Here is a 25,765-nt window from a genome sequence, read left to right as displayed (position 1 = left end):
ACCTTTTAATTGAAGTGATAGCTTGACTTGGATGGATGAACACGTTGGTGAGAGAAAAGATACTTCAAATTTCTTTGTTTTATTAATAGGATGCATTGCTTTTAATTGAAGAAAGAGAACCATGGTTCATGGTTGTGGGGCTTGGTGATGGGATGTTTCTTGGTTCATTTGACTTTGAAGAATGAAACTATATTAGATGGCATTGGGTGATGGTGTACGGTTGTGAGGTGGAGAAAAGAATATTCATTCAAGTTCTGAAATTGGGTCTCGGCTCGAGCACCCTTATTCTATTCTTGGGATTCTTAATTGAAGAAAATGAAATGGGAATTGTTGAATTTGGGAGCAGCAACCTCACGGCCAAGAGGTCTATTCTTTAGGCCATTGCAATTTTAATTTCATTAATTAGTTTTAATTGTAGGTTGAGTTGTTTTTAATTTCTTTAATTTAGTGTTGCATTTAATTTAAATTAACTTTGTTAGATAGTTGTTTGTAATATTGTTGGAGTCTAGTATTTTATTTTATTTTGTCTTAATGTTGTCTTGTATTTGTGGTAGAGATAATTTAGTTGTCATGATAGCTTAAATTACTATGTTGGTCATTAGCGATATTGCATGGCTTCTTTGAGATTTCTGAATTGTATGTGTGATTGTCACTCTGACTTGGTTAATATCAAATTTGTGTTTGCACTTGCAATTGGTATACACTTGGTTGCCCAATTGGTGTTAAGTCTCCTCTTAGTTGATGAAACTGCATGGTGTAAATTAGATTTGATGTTACCATTGTGTTCACTTAGTCCGCTTTTATGAAAACTTAATTAGCCTGCGTTTAGTTGATTAATTGTGTTTGATTAGAGGTTTGAGTTGGCTTTATTTTGTTGATCTGTGATAGGAAGCATTGTAATTAAGTTAATGACCAACCGTTTTTATTCTGTCTTTGAAACCGTTTTTAAATCTGTGTTTAATTATTAGTTGCGTCTGTGTTTTGATTTGTTTATCCGCATCCACAAACCTTTTAACAACCCCCAACCTTCGTGTTTGACTTGATTCTTGAACCGCAAAATTGGTCTTTCAGAGACGACCTAGGAGTCATTCCTAGCTATACTGCAATTCTAAATTGCACATTAAATTTGTGTGGGTTGTGACAGCTCATCAATAGGTCATCAGAGAGGTTGTTGAGCTTTCCTAGCCGTTGAATACCCGACTCCATGCTATGGTCAACAAGAAAGACATCCATCTTTACTATAAGATTCTTCAGTTTTTCCAAACTTGGTGGAACCTTTCTCACTTTATTGAATATAAATTCAAGACGACACAAAGTGGTGTGTAAATCCAAATTTGAGGGCAACTCCTTCAAATGCGTACAATAATTTAACTTCAGTATTTGCAAGTGGAAAAATGAACGTATTTTTCCCGATAATGTTTTTGTTTCAGTCCAAGACTACCGACAGAATTAGGTAACTTTTCAAGGTTATAATAACCAGAAAATGATAAGATACGCAAGAACTTGAGCTTGTTGAACAATTCATGTATCGACATATTATTCATATGTAATCTACTATTACCTATAGGCATAAATGTACATAACTTATCTTTGTTACTTAAGCTTCCAAACCCATCAAAATATTCATTGAACTTAAGTGTAATTGAAAAATGCCGAGTTACGTTTTGTATCATATTTGTTTGACCAAGTTCCCACCTAAAATATACAACTTCTTCAGAAATTGCAAAAGACCTAACGACCATAAATGTTGGCAAGATTCACAATTGTGCAAGACTAAAGACACCAGGTTTGGTAACGAATAATCAAGTAACTAATTTGGAAATTTATTCCCACCATAGTCATAGATTGACAACTTTAAGTTTTTGGGAGGTTGCATATTCACAATTACCTCTTTTTATTGTTTTTGAATCAATATAGTTCCCTGTCCTCTCCCATACCAGTGGCAGTCACACAAGATGTGTTTTATTCTTTAAATCGGCTGCTAATCTATCATGAGGATTCTCAATGTTCTACAGTCCCTCAATTGATAGGTCATCAGAAAGGTTGTTGAGCTTTCCTAGCCATTGAATACCCGACTCCATGCTATGGTCAACATGAAAGGCATCGATCTTTACTTTAAGATTCTTTTAGTTTTTCCAAACCTGGTGGAACTTTTCACACTTTAGTGAATATAAATTCAAGACGACACAAAGTGGTGAAGAAATGCAAATATGAAGGCAACTCCTTGAAATGCATACAATAATTCAACTTTCGTACTTGCAAGTGTTAAAGTGAACCTATTTTTTTCGATAATACTTTTGTTTCAGTCCTGGAGAGGTCTAACGAACGGAGATGGTCAAGACTGCCGGCAGAATCAAGTAACTCTTCAAGGTTATAACAATCAGACAGTGATAAGATACGCAAGAACTTGCACTTGTTGTACAATTCATGTATCGACATATTATTCATACGTAATCTACTATTACCTACAGGCATAAATGTACGTAACTTATATGTGTTACATAAGCTTCCAAACCCATCAAAATATTCATTGTATCTAAGTGTAACTGAAAAATGCCGAGTTACTTTTTGTATCTTATTTGTTTGACCAAGTTCCCACCTGAAATATACAATTTCTTCAGAAATGGCAAAAGACCTAGCGGAGATAAATGTTGGCAAGATTCACAATTGCACAACACTAAGGACACCAGGTTTGGTAGCGAATCATCAAGTAACCACTTTGGAAATTTATTCCCACCATAGGCAGAGATTGACAACTTCTTTAGGTGTTTGGGAGGTTGCATATTCTCAATTACCTCCTTTTCTTTTTTTGAATCAACAAAGTTCCCTATCCTCTCCCATACTAATGTCAGCCACACAAGGTATGTTTTATTCTTCAAATCGGCTTATAATCCATCATGAGGATTCTCAATGTTCTGCAGTTCCTTAATTGATAGGTCATGAGAAAGGTTGTTTAGCTTTCCTAGTTGTTGAATACCCGACTGCATGCTACGGTCAACAAAAAAAGGTTAGACATCATTACTTTTAGTTTTTCCAAACCCGATGGCACTTTTCTTACTCTAATGTGTATAAACTCAAGGCGACACAAATTGGTGAGTAATCGAAAATTTGAGGGCAACTCCTCCAAATGGCTACATCAGTTCAACTTCAGTAGTTAACATATCTTTTCAAATAGTTTTTTTTATGTTAGTCGAAGAGAGGTCTGACGAACGGAGATGCTCAAGATTGTCGACAGAGCTAGGTAACTCTTCAAGGTTATAACAATGAGAGAGCGATAAGATACGCAAGAGCTTGAACTTGGTGAACAACTCATGTATCTTCGACATATCAATATGTAAATACTATTTGTAAGCATACGTAACTTTTCTGTATTACATAAACTGCCAAACCCATTAAAATATTCATGTGGAAAGATGACATTTTACAAGTACAAAAATGACTTTTTTGTAACGTAGTTACTGAGGACATAGTTATGGCTGTTATAGTTAGTCTGTGCATTTTATGACATAGCGAAAATTTACGTTATAATATGTTGAACATATTATAATGTAGTTTCTGAAATCCGTCATAATATGCGCAATTTATTATGACAAATTTTCATATGTCCATTATGATATGTAATCTATATATGTGATCAACTTATCTTAACGTACATTGTTTAGTACGTCTTAATATATGTTTTTTTTTAAAAAAAATAAAATTGATTATTACATTTGACATCCAATTAAATTATAATAATATTCATGTATTATCATCTCATCCAATCAATTTATAATCAATATAGCTTCAAATAAACAAATTTAATTATACTAACAAAATAGAATTCATTTCAAACATTAAATAGTTTAATAATTTAATACATCATATATACATGAAACTATATATTAAATCAAAATATTACACTATTGAATTGTCATCAAATTTCTACTAACACCTAAAATAAAAGAAGCTTGGTTCCTTCTAATGTCTTCAATCATTAAAGATCTACAAATAAAACAATAGAGTTAAACATCCATTAAAAATAGATCTGCATTTATAGTCAGATTATAACACACAACATTCATGACCAAACAACCCACGCATAACCAGAGCATTTATAATCAACTTATATTAACTATACATATAGAAGAACATATTAAATCATTGGTCACATTACAAAGCTCACATTTACATACTCGAAAGATATTAACAAAGTTAGTAAGCTACACCAGTCAAGTTAAGCTAGATGAATTAAGTTGAGTTAAACTTTATTCACACAACCAGCAGCTACCATTGCTAACTGATATAGCCACCATGCAAATTCATTGAGAAGAACACTAAAACATCCAAATTATGGAGCACTTACTTGTAGATGATTAGTAAAATTGGTACTTTTGCAGAACAAGAATAACCCCTAAAGCCACTGAGAAGTTAGTTAAACTTTTAAGTAAAAAAAAAATCTAGTACATTAGTTAAACTTTCATGATTCAAGTTTTAATAACAATAAAATATAAATTCTGAACCGTTTGAAATAATAATCTAAAATCTATATAAAAAATAAATCAAGAGTATTGAAAGTTTACTCAATTGGGCTGCAAAATTAAATAACTATTATTACTATGATTTAAACTTTCGAGTCACTTTAAAGAGTTTATCTACCATGCATATGATGTCTACTTATCACAACCATATAAAACTCTAAATAATGATATATCGTCTTTATTATTATTTATGTACATAATAATCTCTACGTCTATTTATAAAAGGATATACATAAAAAAAAAATTAAGAAATAAAAAAGTACTAAGCCATACGGTGGATATGAAAAAGGAATATCATGCTAGTCATTAAATTATATTTAAATCAAAGCATAATTAGCCTGACACTACCATTTACCTATGATGGATTTAAATAATTAAAATATAAAAATGTCTAAAGGATAGTTACAGGTACAAGAAGATGAGGTCTTAAAAGAAAATAAGGAAAAGCTTCATGGTTCCAGTATACTCATTATGTATGTTTTAGTAAAACCAAGATTAAATTAGCATAAAAATTACCGTGAAGATTGGCTAATGAACAGAGTATCTTTTTAAATCAGGTAGAGTTTTTGACCATAAATCACTATGTACTGCTAGCACAAAATAAAAAGATTGCTACATACATGCTAAAAATTTAGTGGAATAATTTAATTAGTTGGGATTCAGAGGAGTATGCATGGTCTAGCAATAATATTATATACTAAAGTTGGTTTCATTATATTGGCAAGGAGAATAAACTCTAAGATCATTAGATATGACAGACACAAGTTCAACCGAGACTTATAGCAACATTGAGAGACAGCCAAAGTAAGAATTCTTGCAGAGTTTCATAATAAAGATTGGTTTAGCTCCCCTACCTGGTTTCCTTTGTTCTGCTTCACGAAAATTGTTCAAGGCTATACTTAATCTGTTCATGTGATCTTCAGCACCAATTCTATAATAAAATTATAGTTCTCAGAGCATCAAGAGTTTCTCATTGTATTCTTTATACTTTTGCTTTCTGCATTTATCAGATTTTGGACTCTTTTTCGAGACAACCACCTTTAAACAACACAAATTGATATAACTACCAAATAAAACAAAAAATAAAGGACCATGACATATTTACTTTTACACAAATTCATACCCGATTAGAAACCAGGAAAGCAGAATAAAATCCCACACCAAACTGCCCAAGTAAGTTGTTGTCACCACCAGCATCCTTGCTATCCTTTTAAAAGATACACATTTGTCAGAAGGTAATATACATGAATGAAAAAGCAAATAAAGATGATAAAATCTTAAAGCATATATCAAAAGAAGTTAAGACCTTCAGAGCCTTCAAAAACTTTGCAATTTCACTTTGAGCAATAGTTGCAAGGATCTTAAAGCATATATCAAAAGAAGTTAACACTAACACACCATAAATAGCATATCCCCACCCTCGACCACGTCGTTTTCCTCGTCAAGATTATAGAGTACATGTTTCACAGGTTGAAAAAATATGCAGGAGACCAAAATAAAGGATAAAAATTTAGTTACTGCTCCAAACAATGGCATGCACGTCTCAAGGATTCACTGTTCTGGTTGTTGTCTGCAACTGCTGGGACAAGGAATATATCAGTTGGGTTAACCTCTTCAGTTGCTTTGGCTCTCCAGCGTTCCCATTCCATGGAAGAAATTGTTTAGCAAGGACTCAATATGCTTCACTTCTTTTGGGATTGATGCTGTTAGGACCTGTGTAGTTTCCCAACAAGTTAAATATCAATCACTGATTAACTGTCACTAGTATTTATGCAGGATAAACCATCTGTAGATTTTCCAGAAAAACATAAATTAAATGCTCTGTCTTACTTGCTTTACTTGTCTAACATTAAGTTAACTAATGCGATAAGATAATTCCCACTATTAACATGGTCACACACAAAGTTTTAATGTGACAAGATATTACTTGAGAAATAAAAAATATAGTAATAAGTTTTTTATTGAAATGTTATTAACTTACTCCACCGTGATTTTCAATGTATTCTTGACATGAAATAAAGTGTTCATATATGAGGTGTTAGAAGAATAGTACACTGCAAAACTCCTACGCGCTCTTAGCACCTTTTAAAGTTGTGGATCTGCTTCTTTTTCCGTCATGCATGGTGGCACGTCTCACAACAGAGCGTCAAGGTCACTCTTTTTCTTCTTTCAGGTTAATCGTGTGTTGTCACACATCTCATCTCCTCCAGGCAACTATTCAAAGCATCGTGGTTGCTTTTTTTCCTTTTTCAGGTATCTTGATTAAAGCATATTGGATTTTTAAGATTTATTTCTTCTATTCATCCATGGCTTCTTCTATTGTTGTCTCTTATGACCTCTCTTTTGTCACCGTTGCATTTGACCCATCCATATATGCTTTTTTTTTCCATGGAGAATATGGTTTTTGTTAGTTTATTTTTACCGTGGTAACTCTCAAACAATTACCTCTTTATCCACTGGTGGCATTCCTCAACAACGATTTACAATAAGAGATTCACATGGAGCAACCTCCTCCCAAATTTATTGCTCAGGAGGAGTCTTTTGGGTTGGTATTTCGTCTTTTATGTTGTCTTGCAAATCATTAGCAATTTGGTGTCACTTGAGTGCAGAAGCATATATTTTCACTAAGTCTTGATGGATTATATTAATAACAAGTTTGATACATATGTATGTACTAGCTTGAAGAGAATGTTAGATATATTATCTTTATGTTATATTTATCTTTTATCTTTTAGTTTGTTACTATTTGTTATTTGTATTTTGGGTTTAGTCCATATTTCTTCTATTATAAATAGAGGACCTATCTAACACAAGGAAGATTAACTACATATATAGTTTTTCACTATTTTGAACAATTATAATAAATATTATAAGAACTTTTTAAAATATTTAGAAACTTTTTAAAACATTGATGTGTTTTCAACTTCTTTTATTTTCAATGAACATCCAACAATAACTATCTATTTTTGTTATATGAATATGAAATGATTGCATTTGATGAATTCGCTGAATGAATTGAGAATTAAGAATTGGCTGGATAAATTGATAATTTGTAGATTCATTTCTTACGGGTTAGCCACAATACAAACTGCACTGTAAACTAATCTTCTCATTATCAAAAGTCTCTAATCAATGGTAATGCAAAACATAGTCGTAGTACTATCAACAATTTTTATCTGTCGATAATTACCGACGACCTGAATCGTTCAACAATGACTAGAGAACACATATCGTCAATATTTACCGATGATCATTATCCATTAATAATATTTTCCAACAAAGAATTTACCAATAAATATTCTATCGTCGAAAATCCATCAATATATTACTCATAGATTTATTATGTTACCAAGGGATTTCGTCCGTTGAAAAATTTTTTTAGCTATTAGAAGATAAGATATTCTAAACACTTACCCTTGCATATAATACGAGTAATTAATTACCTTTGTTGAAAAGTTTGTTTTCATTGTTTACAGAAAATCTCATATTAATATTATTATTATTTATTTTTATTATTTATTATTATTATTATTATTTATTATTATTATTATTATTATTATTATTATTATTATTATTATTATTATTATTATTATTATTATACATCCACAACAAATTATATTTTAATGTTTAAAACAATCTCGTATTGAAACTAATATAAATAAATTAAATGAATAAAAAATTCAAATCTACAATAAGGTAGAAAATGATTTTATTACGTTAATTGTTTGAGTTTGGATGGTGATTGGAACATGCTTACATCCACTTCCCGATCAAGTTGTAAAACATTGAGTTAAGTTGCCTATAAAATTAAATTTACTGTAACTTTGGTTAATTCTTTTATTCTTAATATAATAATCTTAGAATAATAAAAAAACTGTGGATTAGAGGAAAAATCTATTCACCTAACTTATTATAACAGAAATTATCTTGATTTAATGTTTTGAGTTGATGGATTAGTTAAAACCAAAACTCACATAACTCTACGAATTCAACATGCTCCTCCTTCAACGTTCTCTATTATTCATCGCTTCTGATTATTCCTTTTAAAAGTTAAACGGTGATGTGTTGAATATAGTGTTAGAATTCCGAAGGAGTTGTTATATATTTTAGAAGTTGCAAACGGTTTTCAGACTGATACAGTATCTTCAGTACTGATTCAAACGTCCAAATGATAAGGAATCAGATATAATATTAAGTCACTTCTTTTACCTATATATATTTACATCATATGTTATGATAAAAATGTCAGATAAACATAAATACATATATTCATTATTACGATAAAAATAAGTGAAAAGATTATTTTTTTAAAAAAATATTTAAAGCATAATTTAAAAGAAACAATATGATATTAAACATAAAAATACAAATAGATATATTTTGCAAGGAGTTCAAACAGAGTTGTATAATTATTCTAAACCTAATAATAATAATATACAATAAGATAGTGTTAATAATTATGATGTTAAAAAAAATGATGGAAGGATGAATCGTTAGAAGTTTTTCCACGACTACCCATGAAAGAGAAAAGTAGTTTATACACATTCAAAAGAAAAATAATTTATAGTTCGACCAAATGCATCAATATTCAAAACGAACAACATCACTACCTTATTTTCAGATATTGAATATGAACAATCTTTTCCCAGTCTTCGCCTCCAACCTGGCAACGCTGTTTGAGCAAAGGACATTGGTATATTATAAGATTCGAAATTGATTGTAGAAGACCCTGTTCTGGTAAGCATTGGAGTTTGGGACAGTCCTTAAGAGTCAATGATTTGGTTGAAGAAGCTGCGATTTATCTTTGTTTATNCTTTACATTTGCAATTAAAAGCACGATGCTAAGACTATTGANCCGTCTCACATTCTCCTTTAGCTTTTTCTTTGAGGTCTTTGTAGAGCTTTTGGGGAGAACATTTTCACGCTGTTTTTGATGGGTTGAAGGAATGAAGAGCACGGAAGTGAAACCAGCCGCTACATAGGTGTTAATTTTCTTGCTTTTGCTGTGAACGTTTTTTTTTTTTTTGAAAAAAAAAACTTTGGAATGTTTATTTTGTTTGATACGCTGCTTCCAGGGGATGAATGAAAGAAAGACACACTTTTCNTTTTAATGGTTTCTTCGTTACGCTGATTCAATTTGGTTCGTGATTTTTTTTTTCTATTGAAATTTCATTAAATGAGCACACCACGGCTGCTGAAAGGAAAGTAACATTTACTTGTTTTCATGGCATGATAAATGGATTATATGGGAATAGGTGTATGGTGCTGGGATTTAATTTTAAAGCCAATTATTTCCTTTCTTCTAGAAGGAATACATAAGTTGTAATTGAATGAAGGACAGCCGCATCTTTTTTTTTGTTTCTTATATGGAGAAAACGTTGATTACCTACCTTGAATGTTTATTTTTTTTATTTATTTTATTAAAAGCAAATGTTGATTCAGTGGAGGCGCACATGGGTTGCAGGTTTTCTTAATATTTTTTTTCTTTTTTTTTAATTAATTTGCTTTAGAATATTTTATATTAAATATTTGAGTTTTTTATTTTTTTTATTTTTTTTCTATTTTCCTAATTAGTTGTTGCATTTTGAATAGTTCTAACTGTGTTTAGATATTTTACTGTTGTAGTGTTGCATTTAATGTTTTCCTGCATTTTAATGTTTTTAATTATATTAAGTAGTGTTTAATTTTCAGTTTTAATTTAGTCTTATTGCATTCACGAAAACACTTTCCACAAAACCTCCCTTCGTGTTTGACCTGATTTTCGAACCATAGTTTGGTCCTTGAGAGACGACCTAGGAGTCATTCCCTAGCTATATTGCATTTCTCATATGCAATCAAATTTGTATGGGCCGCGACACCCATCAGAAAGTATCGAGTTTTGTTCAGAATACATGTCATCAACAAATCCAATAGGAGTTCCTCGCACATCATGGTTGAATAAATTTTCTACAAATAAAAGCATCCGAGGTGTGAATGTGGTGACAAAAGATCACGAAGAATTGTTGCAAGCGCATCTTTATATATTGAACAACACAGATGAGGTTATCCCTTTTTTGGAAGCACACAAAGCCATTGTTAAGAATAAAAATCCAAGACAATCAGAGAAATGGCAGTTGATGGAGCATAATAAAACATTTATGTCTTGGTTCAAATCTGAAATTGACAAAGAGCCACATTCTTCTCAAACTTTATTGTGGCTTGCAAATGGTTTGAAGTTTGATGTCGTGTGTTGTNNAGNTTATGAAGTCAATAATTGCACATTCTATACGAAGANNTTGGATGATAAAAGCACAGTACAAAATAGTGGAGTCAGTTTAGAAGCTGAGTCACTTCAATTTTCCACATCAAAAGATCAATCTCTTGTACTTGGATCAATGAGATATTATGGTATAATAGAAGAGATATGGGAGGTTGATTACACCAAGTTTTTTGTTCCATTGTTCAAATGTAAGTGGTTTGACAATAAGAGTGGTGTGAAAATAGATGAATCGGGTATGACACTGTTTGATTTTCGAAAGGTGGGTTACCGAGACGAACCGTTTATCATGGTACATCAACCATCGCAGGTTTTTTATGTCAAAGATCCTACGTCTGACCATTGGTATGTCGCTCTTGAAGGCAAAAAACANATTGAAGTTAACGAAGACAATNTGATTAATATTCATATTGCTGACAACCATTCATTTCAAACTACAACAAATTTGGATGACCAATCTCTAGTTGACGACGATGTACATNCAATTCGGTCAGATCATGATGAGGGAATATACATATGATGAATCCATATCTTTATGTATGAATTTTCAATTTCTATATAAGTATTTTATTAAGATCACATTAGTTTTGCTTTTATACATTTCTATGATTACTATTACATGTTTTGTTAAATTATATGATATTACAAAAGTCTTTTATTAATATTTCATGTTGTTATTTATTTTGACAGATATATGGCTGATCATCCACATTCTTCAGGGGATGAGGCTCCCCCTACCAGATCCACTAAAGGACCCACTAGGATGAAACAACTATTGATCAGGAAAAATAGTGGTGAAAGAACTCCGGTGAATGTGAACGTCATCACGGGTGTGGCAACTGGCCCCTATGTAGATGACTTCCGATCATACCTTGGAGTAGTGGCACGTGATAAGATTAGCATTCTCATTCCATCTTTTGATCATGTGTTCGAGGTTGATCGGAACATTATATGGAACGATATATTGGTAAGTTAGTTAATATCATTTGAATTAAAATTTGTTTATATTGATAATTTTGTACTGATACAACTTTGTTATGTTTATTTCAGNTGACATTTGACATTNCAAATGTCGCAACACTTAGAAATAAGTGTTTGTCAANTGTTNNTGAAAACTTNAGAAACTTTAAAAGTAAGTTGACATCAAGATACATCTATGGACACCATAAACATAAGACTCCATGTAGTTTATATAAGTCCATTGATGAGGAGACTTGGCGGCTTTTTAAAGAGAGTCGGATGTCAGAGGAATGGCAGGTTAGTATAGTTGATATTATTCAATTCCTCATTAACAAATATATATCATATAAACTAATTAATTAATGTGTATGTGACAGNNAATTAGAAGNAAAGCNCAAGGAACAAGTGCTCAAAACNAAAACCCCCACCTATTATCTCGTGGTGGGTATAGGAAGCTTGAGGAGAAAATCCTCAAGCAAAAGGCAGATGCTAGACCACCATCTCAGAGTGGTAGCCCCCCTCAGCCTCCTTCTCCATCGTCTAGACATGAAAAATGGAAGCTGACTCGTATGAGACCATCGGCCACTTACTCTTCCGACATTGCACGGGAGATTTCTGAAAGAATTGTAAGTTATCATTGTTCCTAAAATAATAATTATTGTCATTATACATACTACATTAAACTATTTAAAGAATAATGATGTTTTGTAATGTTACAGGACACCTTGGTTGAGCAGAGCTCCCAAGGTCAATTCACTCCAGAGGGTCGCCAGGATATTCTTGCTGCTGCGATTGGACGACCTGAGCACCCTGGACGTGTACGTGTTGCAGGTCCTGGAGTAGGAATTAAACATTATTTTGGGAGCTCTTCTCGTCAGTCTTCATATGCTTATAGTGAAACACAAAGAGAAATGATGACAGAAGAGATCCGAAAAAAGGTCCGAGAAGACCTTAGAGAGGAGATCAGGGTCGAGGTTAGATTAGAGATGAGGGCTGAATTCAGCGCCATGTTCCAGCAGGAGTTTCATAGCTATGGCATGCACCCGGTGCCATCTCCTGTACAGGAACCTGTTATCCCTCCCACAGGTAAACTTAATAAACAACATTTATGTGCAATTATTTCTATCTTTTGTATAATCTAACATTTACTCTGACAGGGAGAAGCGGGAAAGGAAGTTGTTCCGCACCAGCCATCCCAGAGGATGACATGGACGATGGTAGTCCATGTCTGCTATACATTTTAGAGGATAGCCAGATGGTCCTGGTAGCTCGTGGAACAAAGTTTAGGTCAGCGACTCTATGCCATGGTATGCAACTATTAGAGGATGAGGTGAAGGTCTCAGTGGACGAAATGATCGTACCAGATGTCTCGGTTCCTCTGGCCACAGAAGAGATTTTCACTGTGGAACAAGCATTCAAGTCGTTTATCACTTGGCCTAAATTTTTGGTTGGTCCAGTTTCTGACCCCTCGGTATTAAATTCTTCTTTACACTTCTCAATTTTAAAGGTTTTTTATGTCAAAACTTATCTTATTTTTTCATGTAACAACAGACGCGGGCACCGGAGAAGATTCCTCTATCTGAGGATGATCCTCTTGCTTCATTACATCTACTTGTTGACATCCTTGATGAGAAGCCTTTGGAGGTTGAGTATGATGCTAATGTATTTGGGACAGGCTCTGAGGTCCCAATATACCTTCATAGCCAAGATGTCCGTGAGCTTGCGTCGGGAACACAAGAGTTGAATATTTCAATTATTCAGCTATGGATGATGTAAGTCTATGAGCAATTATTTAGGTATAAATTTGATTTATATATCAAGTATCCTTATATCAAAGTTAATTTTTTATTTCAGGTATATGTCTGGGGTCAGTAACAAGTTGGGGCATTCTAATGATTATGGATTCATTGATCCCCAATCAATTCATGAATCAAATGATTTGGATCAGATCAACCAGAATCTGATAAGAAGTTTTGGAAGCGGCAAGAAGATATACTTTTTGCCTTATATATCCGGGTAAGTGAACTTTGTTAACATAATAAAGTTCCACATGTGATTTTAATATTTAATAGTTAAGTTATTATGAATTTCAGGCGTCATTGGCAGCTTCGTGTTATGTCTATGCAAGAGAACTGTGCTTTGTGGTTCTGCTCATTGCACAGGCCTCCTCCCACACAACTCAGACAAGNAATTGATTGGTAAGAACCTCAATGTTTGGACTTTCTTTGTTATATAAATGAATGCTAAAACCTTTTTTTATATATAGTTCTATTCCAGCAATTATGATGATGGGTGGGAGATCAATTGCTAACAGAAACATTGCTTGGATTTCTCTCAAGGTTTGACATATGCTAAAGCCAAACTTTGTTATAGTATGTCTTATTTTTAAAACTACGTTATAATATGTCTTATTTTTATCATAATTATGTTGCCGGTCAACCTATTATGATGGATGGATTTTACCCGTCATAATAATATCCTATTTTTCCACTAGTGAGTTGTTTTGAAAGTTTATTTGTTGTTTCATAGTTTAATTGCTTTTGATTTGTTGTTTTCAGATTAGTCGTAGTTATTGGTTAGTTTTGATTCTTGTTTCGCTAATTAGTTTTCACTAACCAGTTTTGCTTCTTTTACTAGTTTTAGTACTAATTCTTCTAAAATTTGTTGTCTTTGTATATGGTTGTGTCGTAATTTAGTAAAATTGATTTGTGATTTAAATTGGTTGATTGAAATAGTTGGATATTGAGTTGAGTTGAATTGTTTGTATTATATAAGATGCATATGTGAAAGCTTTTTGATGTTTTCGTCTCAATGATTCATATAAATTTAATTTCTTTGGTTTCAAGTGGTGAATTTGACAAACTATTTTTTTACTAGGAAATTCAGAAGGAAAGAAAAAGGAAAGTACTAGAATAGAATTCTCGTTCACTTGAACTATGTTATGATTTTGATATGTGAAATCTTTTTGTTAAAATAAGTTGGTTTCAAATATTTCAATTCGTATTAGAGTACGTGTGTCTTCTTGGAGAACAGGGGGTTTGGTTGGCTGTTAATAGGAACTTCTATTATATCTTTGATTGATTTGATTTTGTATTTAGAAATCTATATATCAAAGAAGTTTATTAAATGAAAAATAGTTTAAGAAAAGTCAAATTGTTCAATTAAAACTCAAAGTAAAAGTTTTTGCCTTCTGATATTTCAGTAGGCACTAATGCAATACCGCTAGACGCCACTCAAACAATGACTATTGACTTAAGGATACTGGAGTCAGTTTTAGACCGTCGAATGCTGTCAAATCCATGAATCCCAAGAGTTTGTAACACCAAGTGCCACTCTATTTCATGTTGAGTTACCTAAAAATATTGGAATTTTCACTTTATTAACAGTCAAGTTTAAATTTTGATACCTAGTCATAGCACATGATTCAAAAAACTAATTTATTAGTTTCTAAAATAATAAAATTAGTTACTTATATAATTAGATAATAAAATCAGGTAAAATGATTGATTATTAACGAATAATAACTACGGTAAAAAAAAGTTAGATACATAAATCAAAACGCACTTTCAAAGTTCTCTCTCTATCGCTCCAAACGGTTCCATGTTCCGCATAACCGTTGTTTCATGTTCCACAAGATTCTTAATATAATAACTTTATGTAACTTTAGTTAATTCTTTTATTCTTAATATAATAATCTTAAAATAACAAAAAAACTATGGATTAGAGGAAAAATCTATTCACCTAACATATTATAAAAGAAATTATGTTGATTTAATTAATGTTTTGAGTTGAAGGATTGAACTAATTGAATTTAGTTAAAACCAAAACTCACATAACTCTATGAATTCAACATGCTCCTCCTTCATGTTTCTAACTAAGTATCTTCATTCTCTCTTATTCATCGCTTCTGATTATTCCTTTTAAAAGTTAAACGGTGATGTGTTGAATATAGTCTTAGAATTCCGAAGGAGTTGTTATTTGAAAAGTTGCAAACCATTTTCAGACTTATACAGTATCCCAATACTGATTTAAACATCCAAATGATAAGGAATCAGATAAAATATCAAGTCACTTCTGTTGCCTATATTTACAACTTGTTATGATAAAAATATAAGATAAACTTAGATACATATATTCATTATTACGATAAAAATAAGTGAAAAAATTATTTTTTTTAAAATATTTAAGCATAATTTAAAAGAAACAATATGATATTAAACATAAAAATACAAATAGATATATTTTTCAAGGAGTTCAAACAAAGTTGTATAATTATTGTAAACCTAATAGTATACAAAAAAGAGAGTGTTAACAATTATGATGTTAAAAAATTGATGGAAGGGATGAATTGTTAGAAGTTTTTCCACGACTACCAATGAAAGTGAACAAGAAGTTTCTACACATTCAAAACAAAAATAATTTATAGTACGACCAAATGCATCCGTATTATTCAAAACCACCAAACCCAACAGTTTTTAATGTGAGCAATCTTTTCCCAGTCTTCGCCTCCTTCCTCGCAACGTTTTATGAGTAAAGGACAATTGACTATTTGAAGATTCGAAATTGATTGGGGAAGACCCTGCTCTGGTAAACATTGGAGTTTGGGACAGTCCCAAAGAATCAATGATTGGAGAGATGAGAGTTGAGAAAGCCCCTTATGGTCTAGTTTTTCTAGATTTCGAAAATTACTAATGGTTAGTTTAGCAAGAGAGAGTGGAAGCAAACTTTCAACAGGAAAACATTCTACGTCCAGTAATGATATCCTCAAGCTTTTCAAAGAAGACCTGTCTCCGAAAGCTCCTTTCAGTGGCCCAATAAGTCTTGGAGAGTCTATTATCTCCAACTCCTCCAGAAATGGCAAAAGACCAAGCTGAGGTAAATGTTGACAAGATTTACAATTGGACAACTTTAAAGACACCAGGTTTGTGACAACCAGTTTGGAAATTTATTTCCACCATATTCGAAGATTGACAAGTTCTTTAAGATTTTGGAAGGTTGCAGACTCTCAATTACCTCCTCTTCTTTTTTTGAATCAACAGAGTACCCACTCCTCTCCCATACTAATGCTAGCCACACAAGGTGTGATTTATTCTTTAAATCGGCTTCTAATCCATCATAAGGATTCTCAATATTCTGCAGTCCCTTAATTGATAGGGCATCAGAAAGGTTGTTGAGCTTTCCTAACCGTTGAATACCTGATTCTATACTATGGTCAACATGAAAGACATTCATCTTTATTTTAAGATTCTTTAGTTTTTCTAAAAGTGGTGGCACTTTTCTCACTTTAGTCTTTGTAAATTCAAGGATATACAAAGTGGTGAGTAAATGCAAATTTGAGAGTAACTCCTCCAAATGGCTACACCTGTTCAACTTCAGTATTTGCAAGTGGGAAAGTGAACATATCTTTTCAGATAGTTTTCTTATGTTAGTCGAAGAAAGGTCTAACGAACGAAGATGTTCAAGATTGCAGACAGAATCAGGTAACTCTTCAAGGTTAGAACAATGAGAGAGCGATAAAACACGTAAGAACTTGAACTTGGTCAACAATCCACGTATTGACAAATTGCAATGCCAACGCCGACGGTGGTCAAATTCCATTCTTCTACTTTTTGGCATAAATGTACGCAACCTTTCTGTGTTACATAAAGTTCCAAACCCATCAAAAGATTCATTGTCACCAAGATCAAGTGAGAAATGACGAGTTACTTTTTGTATCTTTTCGACTTGATCAACTTCCCACCTAAAGTATATGTCTCCAGCAATATATTTTGCCAAATCATTTAGAAGATCATGCATGACAAATAGTCCTACCTTTTCACCTGATTGTTGGAAAAAGGACCTCGATAGTAGATCATTGAAGTACTGTTGGCAAACTTCTTCTGGAGACTTACTATGTTGACGATAGTGTGGGAGATTTTCAGTCATCCACAAGTGTATCAAATGCTCTTTCTTAAACTCATAATCCTTAGGGAACATGGCACAGTAAACAAAGCACGCCTTGAGATGGGAAGGAAGGTGGATATAGCTCAATGCTAACGTGGGAATAATATCACATCGCTCTTTTGAAAATTCCCATATTTCACTTTGAAACACAATTTCCCATTCAGAAACAGATGATTTGTTGTACAATAAACTCCCCATTGCTTTTAAGGCAAGAGGTAGTCCATTACATTTTTTAACAATCTTCATGCCAATCTCCCTACACTCTGGATTTGATTCAATATCATCATCATTTTGGAATGCATGTTCAGCAAACAATTTCCAGCAATGATCTTCATGTAATTGCTTTAGGGAGTGAACTTCTGATCGCATGGTAGAAGCAACTTTCTTACTACGTGTGGTGACAAGAATCCTACTCTCTTGAGCTGCGAAAACAAGAGGCTTCTTCACTTCTTCCCATTTAGGTTGGTTTTCGTCCCAAACATCATCCAAAACGAGAAAGAATTTCTTTCCCATCAATTTTTCTTTTAGTCTTCTATGAACTATCTCTAGATCTCTACTATCATCACTTGATTCAGTAACACCTTCAAGAATTGCTTTTGATATCTTGAAAACATCAAATTCAACGGAAACACTGACCCAAACTTTGACATTAAATTTAGACTCATCCACCCTTGGGTCATTGAATACATGTTGGGCAAGAGTGGTCTTACCCACCCCGCCCATGCCCACAATTGAAAGTACTAATGGCTTGTTACTATTGTTGATGTCAGATGTCAGCCACTCAAGGATCAGTTTTTTATCATCATCTCTGCCATAGATATCAGTTCCAACAACCAACGATGTTGTTTGTGATTTCTGTGGCAGTTCATTACTCAACCCATATCCAACACGGTTAACTGTTTCCAATTTTAGATCACCCTTTTGACTTGAGAGAAATTCTAAGGCGTCAAGGGTTTGCTCCATCCTAGACTCAATTTCCTTGTTAAAAGAACTAATGGGAGAAGATTTGAAGAAATTGAGTACCTTACAAGTGCAACCTGTAGAGGTTTGAGATTCAGATTCAGCATCCACTTGGGTTTTGGAGAGCATTTGTATATCATCTAAGAGATCTTCTGCATCAAGGACAGCATCTTTGACCTTAAGCAGCCAGTTTCTGACATGTGGATCCGTGAACTGCTTTCTCTCTGCATCATTAGCCAGAGAATTGATTGAATTCAGCTTGGTTTCCAACTTGGTCAGCAGCTTCTGATCAAGCTTCTTTGCACAAAAGAAATCGAGAATTTGGGGAGAAGCTAGCTTCTCGAATGCCACCTGAAGGAAAGCAGAAAGAAGAGCACCACCAACAATTTCTAATGCCATGGTAAGGCAAGGATGAATGGGATTCAAGCGCTGATAGTTTATGCCATTAATTCAGTGCAATGCAGGGTTAATGTAGTGATGAAACTGTACATGGTTAGTCAACCAATAATTGCTGAGTCTTCCACTCATTACATACTTCAATAATTGTATTCCATTTATGAACAAGGGGCTATTATTATATTAAAGAAATAAGTGAATTGTTTAAACTAACAGATATATTGAAAAGCTTGTTATGGGAATTTTTGTCTAAAAAGCTTGTTTAAATTTTAATGTGTTCTTTTAGTATTGCAATGTATTTTGTTATGGAAATTTTTGACTTTATATTAAAATAACATTTATAATAATAATCTAACATTATATGTATTTTCTTTGTAGGAATTTTTTATATTTTGGTGTAACTTACATATTAAAGATGACATAGTGCATGTTTACTTCTAAAACCATAAAAACAACCTAGCCGACTCAGCAAACTAGTTAAATAACTTTAAAGATAATTTTCTTTCAATCTTATTTTTTATATATTAATTTTGATTGGCCAGAGGTTAATATTATGAGGAAAGAATGGTAATAATCTATTTTAGGAGTGATGGCTTTTTGTAAGACTTGCAAATACACACTGTATGAATGGATAAGTTTAGGCATACTTAGTCATTTAAATGTTTCTTTCAAAATTATCAGTGAAGAGAAATATTAATAACTGAATAATTATTTAAAATTTAATTTTAAAAAGCTGAACTTTTCATTTAAATTTACGACATTAAATTTGTTATTAGAAAAATTGAATTTATAGAAGGCCACTTTCATAGCCTTGTCATTAGGCCCAAACTCTATTATACCACCGAACCCAAATTGAATAAAAATAATTTCCAGAGGTGATAGGGTGCTGGAAGAAATCTGATGGAGTGCAAGAAGTAATAGCCCAGATTCTTTCTTTTCACAGCTTTTATTATTGTGTGAAATGCTCAAAAGGGTCCAAGATTTTGACCTTCTATTTGTCATTTAGAGAAATATATTATACATTCTTCGTAATTACTTCCTCTAGCTTAAATAATTACAAACAAATCATTGATGGTATATTTAACCTAGTTTCTTCCCAAGTTCTTGCAGTAAAAACAGGAAGAAAAAAAAAACTTCTTTCAAAATTAAAATTAGTTTATACATAAGTTAATTTATTTTTTTCTTATAACTTATCAAATTTTTAATTTTAACTTTGTATACTACTTTTAACTTACAAAATAACTCCTTTTATTTTTGTCTTCCAAAAATGTTAGGAAGCAAACATGTAAAAGACATATTCATACTTTATTTCTTCACACAATTCAACACATAAGAGAAACACTAATATCGGAAGGATCAGTTAAATAGAAGGAAAAATATATTTTAGACATAAATATTTTAACATAATACATCTGTCATTTTTTTAATAATTTATTATTTATCTGTTATTATGCTAATGTGCTCTAAATCCAATAAGAAAATGATACATAATCTATGTTAATGTATCATTATCTTAAATTGAATTGTTATCAAACAACCAGTGAAGTAGCAAACAAACAAACCATTTAAGTGACACAAAAGAAGGACTTCATCCCACCAAACAAAAAGAAAGGTATGCAGGTCAGTACTTTCTAAATCAGTTTTCCTTCAGAAAAATTTAAAACTTGAGATACAATAATCAAATGGAGGATGATTGGTGGAGTGAAAGGTTCTTGGGTTTACCAATACAATAGAAAGGAGAAAACAAGGCTTCTGTTTGATGAAAACATACCAATCCACACTTGGAGAAAATAGTAGTCAGTAATGAACACAGTTTGAAAAGAAGCTAGTTGGGTTCATAGTATTTTCGGTTGAGGTCGGTGAAGTTTACACATTTTATTGAACTTATAACAGTAAGGAAGGAAAAACGAATTCAAGTTAGATGATATGAAGATCACATCCTTAAGCCCTTTACCAAATATTTGACCTAATGACAGAGAAAAAAATTGTCCATACATTAAAAAATATAACTAAAATACTCAGTTATTATAATTTGGTTTGTAGTGGTAAGATTCAATAAATGATATAGAATAGGTGATTCAAATTATAATGTCCTTCATATTTTGATCCATGTGATTTTGTACCTTGTCCAGTAGTTAACCTTAAAGCATAAGAGAAATGAGGGTAATATAATCTGTTAAGAAGTGGAACAGAACATTTACTCTGTTAGTGTAATGCATTATTCTTCTGCAAATACTTATACTATCATTTATTCTGAAAATATAACCTGCTTATCGCTGCATGATAATGTTAATATGCTCACAAATCATTTATTATTGTATTATTTTCATGTGATAACAGTCAGTCACCTGAGTAAAGCTCAACATTTTCCCAATGTCAGTGAGAAAATATTGGATGATTTCATCCATGAGAGCACGTGGCATAGACTGTGCATGAGAAGGATATATTCTTGTCATAACCGAAGGAACCTAGATTGTTACAAATTAAATTCATATTTACTCACTGTGAAGCTAAGTATTTACGAGTTAAATTCACATGTTTTGACTATAGTATTAAACCTTTGCAATAGAGAACCATTATGTGTTCAAGAAGTAAACTCTTTAAATTATCAAAGAATGTATCAAAAAAATAGTTATCAGTGACATTAATTTGTAGTAAGAACTTGGGAAACAAAATTCAAGAGTGGAATGGTTAATCCAATAGTATAATTATGTTTAAAAAAATTGATGGAAGGAGTGAATTGTTAGAAGCCTTATGCAGGACTACCAACGAAAGAGAAAAGTAGTTGATACACATTTGCATGTTTTCCATATCCTCTAGATTTGATGGCAAACCTCCGTCAGGGAACAACTCAAGTCTTGGACAGTGTTTTATGTATAGCCAGCTGAGAGATGGAAGCAGTATATGCATGTTTACAGGCAATGATTCAAATTTAGGGCACTCACTAACTGTAAGATCCTCGAGATGATGATGAGCGTCATCATGTGAAATTATTTGTAGATTATCAAACACATTGAGACTGAGGGTCCTGAGTGTTGGGAAGAAATCTAGTGGAAAGATCCTTATAGAGACAGTCATCACTTATTGACTCCAGAGGTGAGTAAAGAACTCTCTGCCATGGCCAACACTAAAATTCATTACAACTTCAAGATTCTTCCGTTTTTCCAAATGCGGTGGCACCTTTCTCACTTTAGTCTCTATAAACTCAAGGCGGTACAAGTTGGTGAGTAAATACAAATTTGAGGGCAAGTCCTCCAAATCTCTACAAAAGTTTAACTTTAGTATTTGCAAGTGGGTGAGTGAGCATATCTTTTCAGGTAGTTTTTTTATTGCAGTGTTAGAAAGGTCTAATGAACGGAGATGCTCAAGATTACCAATAGAGTCAGGTAATTCTTGAAGGTCCAAAACAAAACACAGAGATAACATCCGTAAAAGCTTAAACTTGGAGAACAATTCATGTATGGACATATTGATAAGTAAAAAACCTGTTGGCATAAAGGTACGCAACCTTTCTGAATTACATAACTTTCCAAATCCATCAAAATATTGATTGTATCTAAGTTTAACTGAAAAATGACGAGTATCTTTTTGTATCTTATCTGATTTACCGACTTCCCACATAAAGTACATGTCTCCCCCAACATATTTTGCCAAATCATGTACGAGGTCATGCATAACAAATACTTCTTCCTTTTCATCCAATTGTTGAAAGAAGGACCTTGATAGTAAATCATTGAAGTATTGTTGGCAAACATCTTCTGGAGTCCTACTGTGATGAGAACAGTGTAGGAAATTTTCAGTCATCCACAACTGAAACAAATCCTCCTTTCTAAACTCATAATCCTTGGAGAATAGGGCACAATAAGCAAAGCATACCTTGAGGTGTGAAGAAAAGTGGATATAACTCAATGCTAAAGCAGGAACAATATCACAACGGTTTTGTGAAAATTCCCATATTTCGCTTTGGAAAACAGATTTCCATTCTGAAATAGATGATTTTTTATATAATAGACTTCCCATGATTTTCAAAGCAAGAGGTAGTCCTTTACATTTTTTAACAATCTTCATGCCAATTTCCTTGAACTCTGCGTTTGGTTGAGTATCATCATCTCGGAATGCATGTTTAGCAAACAACTTCCAACTATCATATTCCTCTAATTGCTTAAGGGAGTGGTCTTTTGATCCCATTGTAGAAGCAACTTCTTTAGTACGTGTAGTCACAAGAATTCTACTCCCCTTGGCTCCGAAAACAAGGGACTTCTGCACTTCTTCCCATTTAGATTGGTTTTCAATCCAAACATCATCTAAAACAAGAAAAAATTTCTTCTCAATCAAATTTTCTTTCAATCTTCTGTGAATCATCTCTAGATCTTTACTATGATCGGTTGATTCACTAACAGCCTCAAGGATTACTCTTGATACTTCGAAAACATCAAATTCTTCTGAAACACAAACCCAAGCTTTGACATCAAATTTAGCCTCATCTACTCTTGGGTCATTGAATACATGTTGAGCAAGAGTGGTCTTGCCCACCCCTCCTATTCCCACAATAGAAAGTATGGATGGCTGGTTCTGAATGTTGTTGTCAGATATCAGCCAATCAAAGATCAGTTCTTTATCATGATCTCTGCCATAAATATCAGTTCCAACAACCAACGGTGTTGTTTGTGATTTATGTGGGAGATCATTACTCAATCCAGATCCAACACCGCTAGCTGTTTTCAATCCTAGATCACCCTTTTGGCTTGAGAGAAATTCTAAGTCGTCAAGGATTTGTTTCATCCTAGACTCAATTTCCTTGTTAAGGGAACTAAAAGGAGAAGATTTGAAGAAATCGAGTACCTTGCAAGTACAGCCCGTAAAGGTTTGAGATTCAGAATCATCGTCCACTTTTCTTTTGGAGAGCATTTGTATATCATCCAAGAGATCCTCTGCATCAAGGACAACATCTTTGACCTTAAGCAACCAGTTTCTGACATGCGGATCCGTGAACTGCTTTCCCTCTGCATCATCAGCCAGAGAATGGATGGAATGCAGCTTGGTTTCCAACTTGTTCAGCAGCTTCTGATCAAGCTTTCTTGCACGAAAGAAATCGAGAATTTGGGGAGAAGCTAGCTTCTGGAATGCAACTTCAAGGAAAACAGAAAGAAGAGCACCACCAACAAGTTCTAATGCCATGATAAGACAAGGATGAAAGGGATTGAGTGATTCAAATGGGTTGATGTAGGAATGAAATGGACAATAAGATATTTGACCAGTGTTTTCTTCTAGTCAACCATAGAAGAACTGCTGAGTATTCCGTATGCTTTAACAGCTGTATTCCATTTACGAATGAGTGGGCATCGTTGTTATACTATCAATTAAATAACCAAATTGTTTAAACTAAGAGATATATTAAAGAAAACGTTAAAATCTTTTATTTTATTTCTTGATATAATGTGATGTTTTTGCTCTGCGGTGTATTTTTGTCACGTTAAATAATATTTATAGCAATAATTTAATATTTAATCTTTGTAAAACAATCTAACACCACAGAGTGCATGCATACGACGATCTTCGTGAAACAACTTCACCGAGTCATCAAATACTTAAATAACTCAAATTATTTTGTTTAACGGTTGTTTTTATATATTAATTTTGAATGGCCGGACCAAAAGCTGGTTATAGTTATGATGAAATGAATGGTGGTATTTTATGAATGATGCTTTACGTTGATAATTATTAAGGACGAAATAAATAAAATAACTCATTCAATCCATCAATATGTATTGTTTATGTATCTTATGATTATTTGGTCTAAGCAATTAAAGTTCATTTGATTAACCAATAAACTCAAATGAACATCTCCAAGCTTGAAACACAAGTTATCGCAACTAGTCAACAAGCAAGTCAGACAGTCATTTATCAATTTGAATAGCCAATCAATAATTAGGTGAACAAGATAACAAGATCAGTAATGAGATGAGTCGATCGATATAAATAATCATCGAACAAATTAATCTTAAAGTTAATCAATTTAAAAATAAAGTATGATTATTTGCTATTGGACAATAATTATGTCAATATTAATCGCGAAATCTATAAATAAATGTTTGAGATAAAGAAACAGGTTACGTGTATTAACTTCACATAAAGTATTTTTGTCAACGTTAAACTAACTTTGCTATCAAAATATCTTGTGTCGATACTCTCCAAATGGTTTAGATGAACAAAAGCTCACTTTTTAAATAGCGTTTAGACTTTAGATATCACAACTCAACTTAAACACTGACATTGACCTCATACCCAATAAAAACAATAATATATATAATAGTAATACATTAATACGCTCAACATAATGGAAAAGAAAATAATTTGTCATGATATTATATATATATATATATATATATATATATAATATTTATAAACTAAATAATTGATTATATATAATATCTAATTATATTTTATTTCGATATTTTTTTAAGTTGAAAAATAAATGCTAATGATTTTCAACTTGTCAATGAAATTATTATTAAAGGCAATAGTTGGAAGAGTTTTTATGAATATATCAGCTATTTGATGCACAGTTCTAACATAAATGGGAGTTGATATTCCTTTTTAACTAATTCACGAATAAAGTGGTAGTCAATATTTATATGTTTGTACCTGAGAGAGATTAAAAGCAATGTGCATGACAAATTTGTTGTCAATATATATATATATATATATATATATATATATATATATATAT

General features: G+C 32.5%; 1 protein-coding gene and 1 pseudogene across 1 annotated transcript; both read right to left on the bottom strand.

Moving 5' to 3' along the window:
* Positions 1-8,951: 8,951 nt before the first annotated feature.
* LOC106755069 lies at positions 8,952-19,317 on the bottom strand (annotated as a pseudogene).
* Positions 19,318-21,710: 2,393 nt separating this feature from the next.
* Positions 21,711-24,352, bottom strand: LOC106755071 (putative disease resistance RPP13-like protein 1). The gene has a single exon (XM_014637165.2). The coding sequence runs from the start codon at positions 24,211-24,213 to the stop codon at positions 22,117-22,119; it is 2,097 nt and encodes a 698-aa protein (XP_014492651.1). The 5' UTR covers positions 24,214-24,352; the 3' UTR covers positions 21,711-22,116.
* Positions 24,353-25,765: the final 1,413 nt, after the last annotated feature.

This window comes from Vigna radiata, unplaced genomic scaffold (genome assembly GCF_000741045.1).
Source record: "Vigna radiata var. radiata cultivar VC1973A unplaced genomic scaffold, Vradiata_ver6 scaffold_268, whole genome shotgun sequence".
Lineage (NCBI taxonomy): Eukaryota > Viridiplantae > Streptophyta > Magnoliopsida > Fabales > Fabaceae > Vigna > Vigna radiata.
The sequence above is the reverse complement of the archived record's forward strand: the minus strand, read 5'-3'. Positions and strand labels throughout refer to the sequence as shown.

Coding starts and splice junctions, on each gene's coding strand:
- LOC106755071 (XM_014637165.2), bottom strand. CDS start 24,213: ATGGCATTAGAACTTGTTGGTGGTGCTCTTCTTTCTGTTTTCCTTGAA.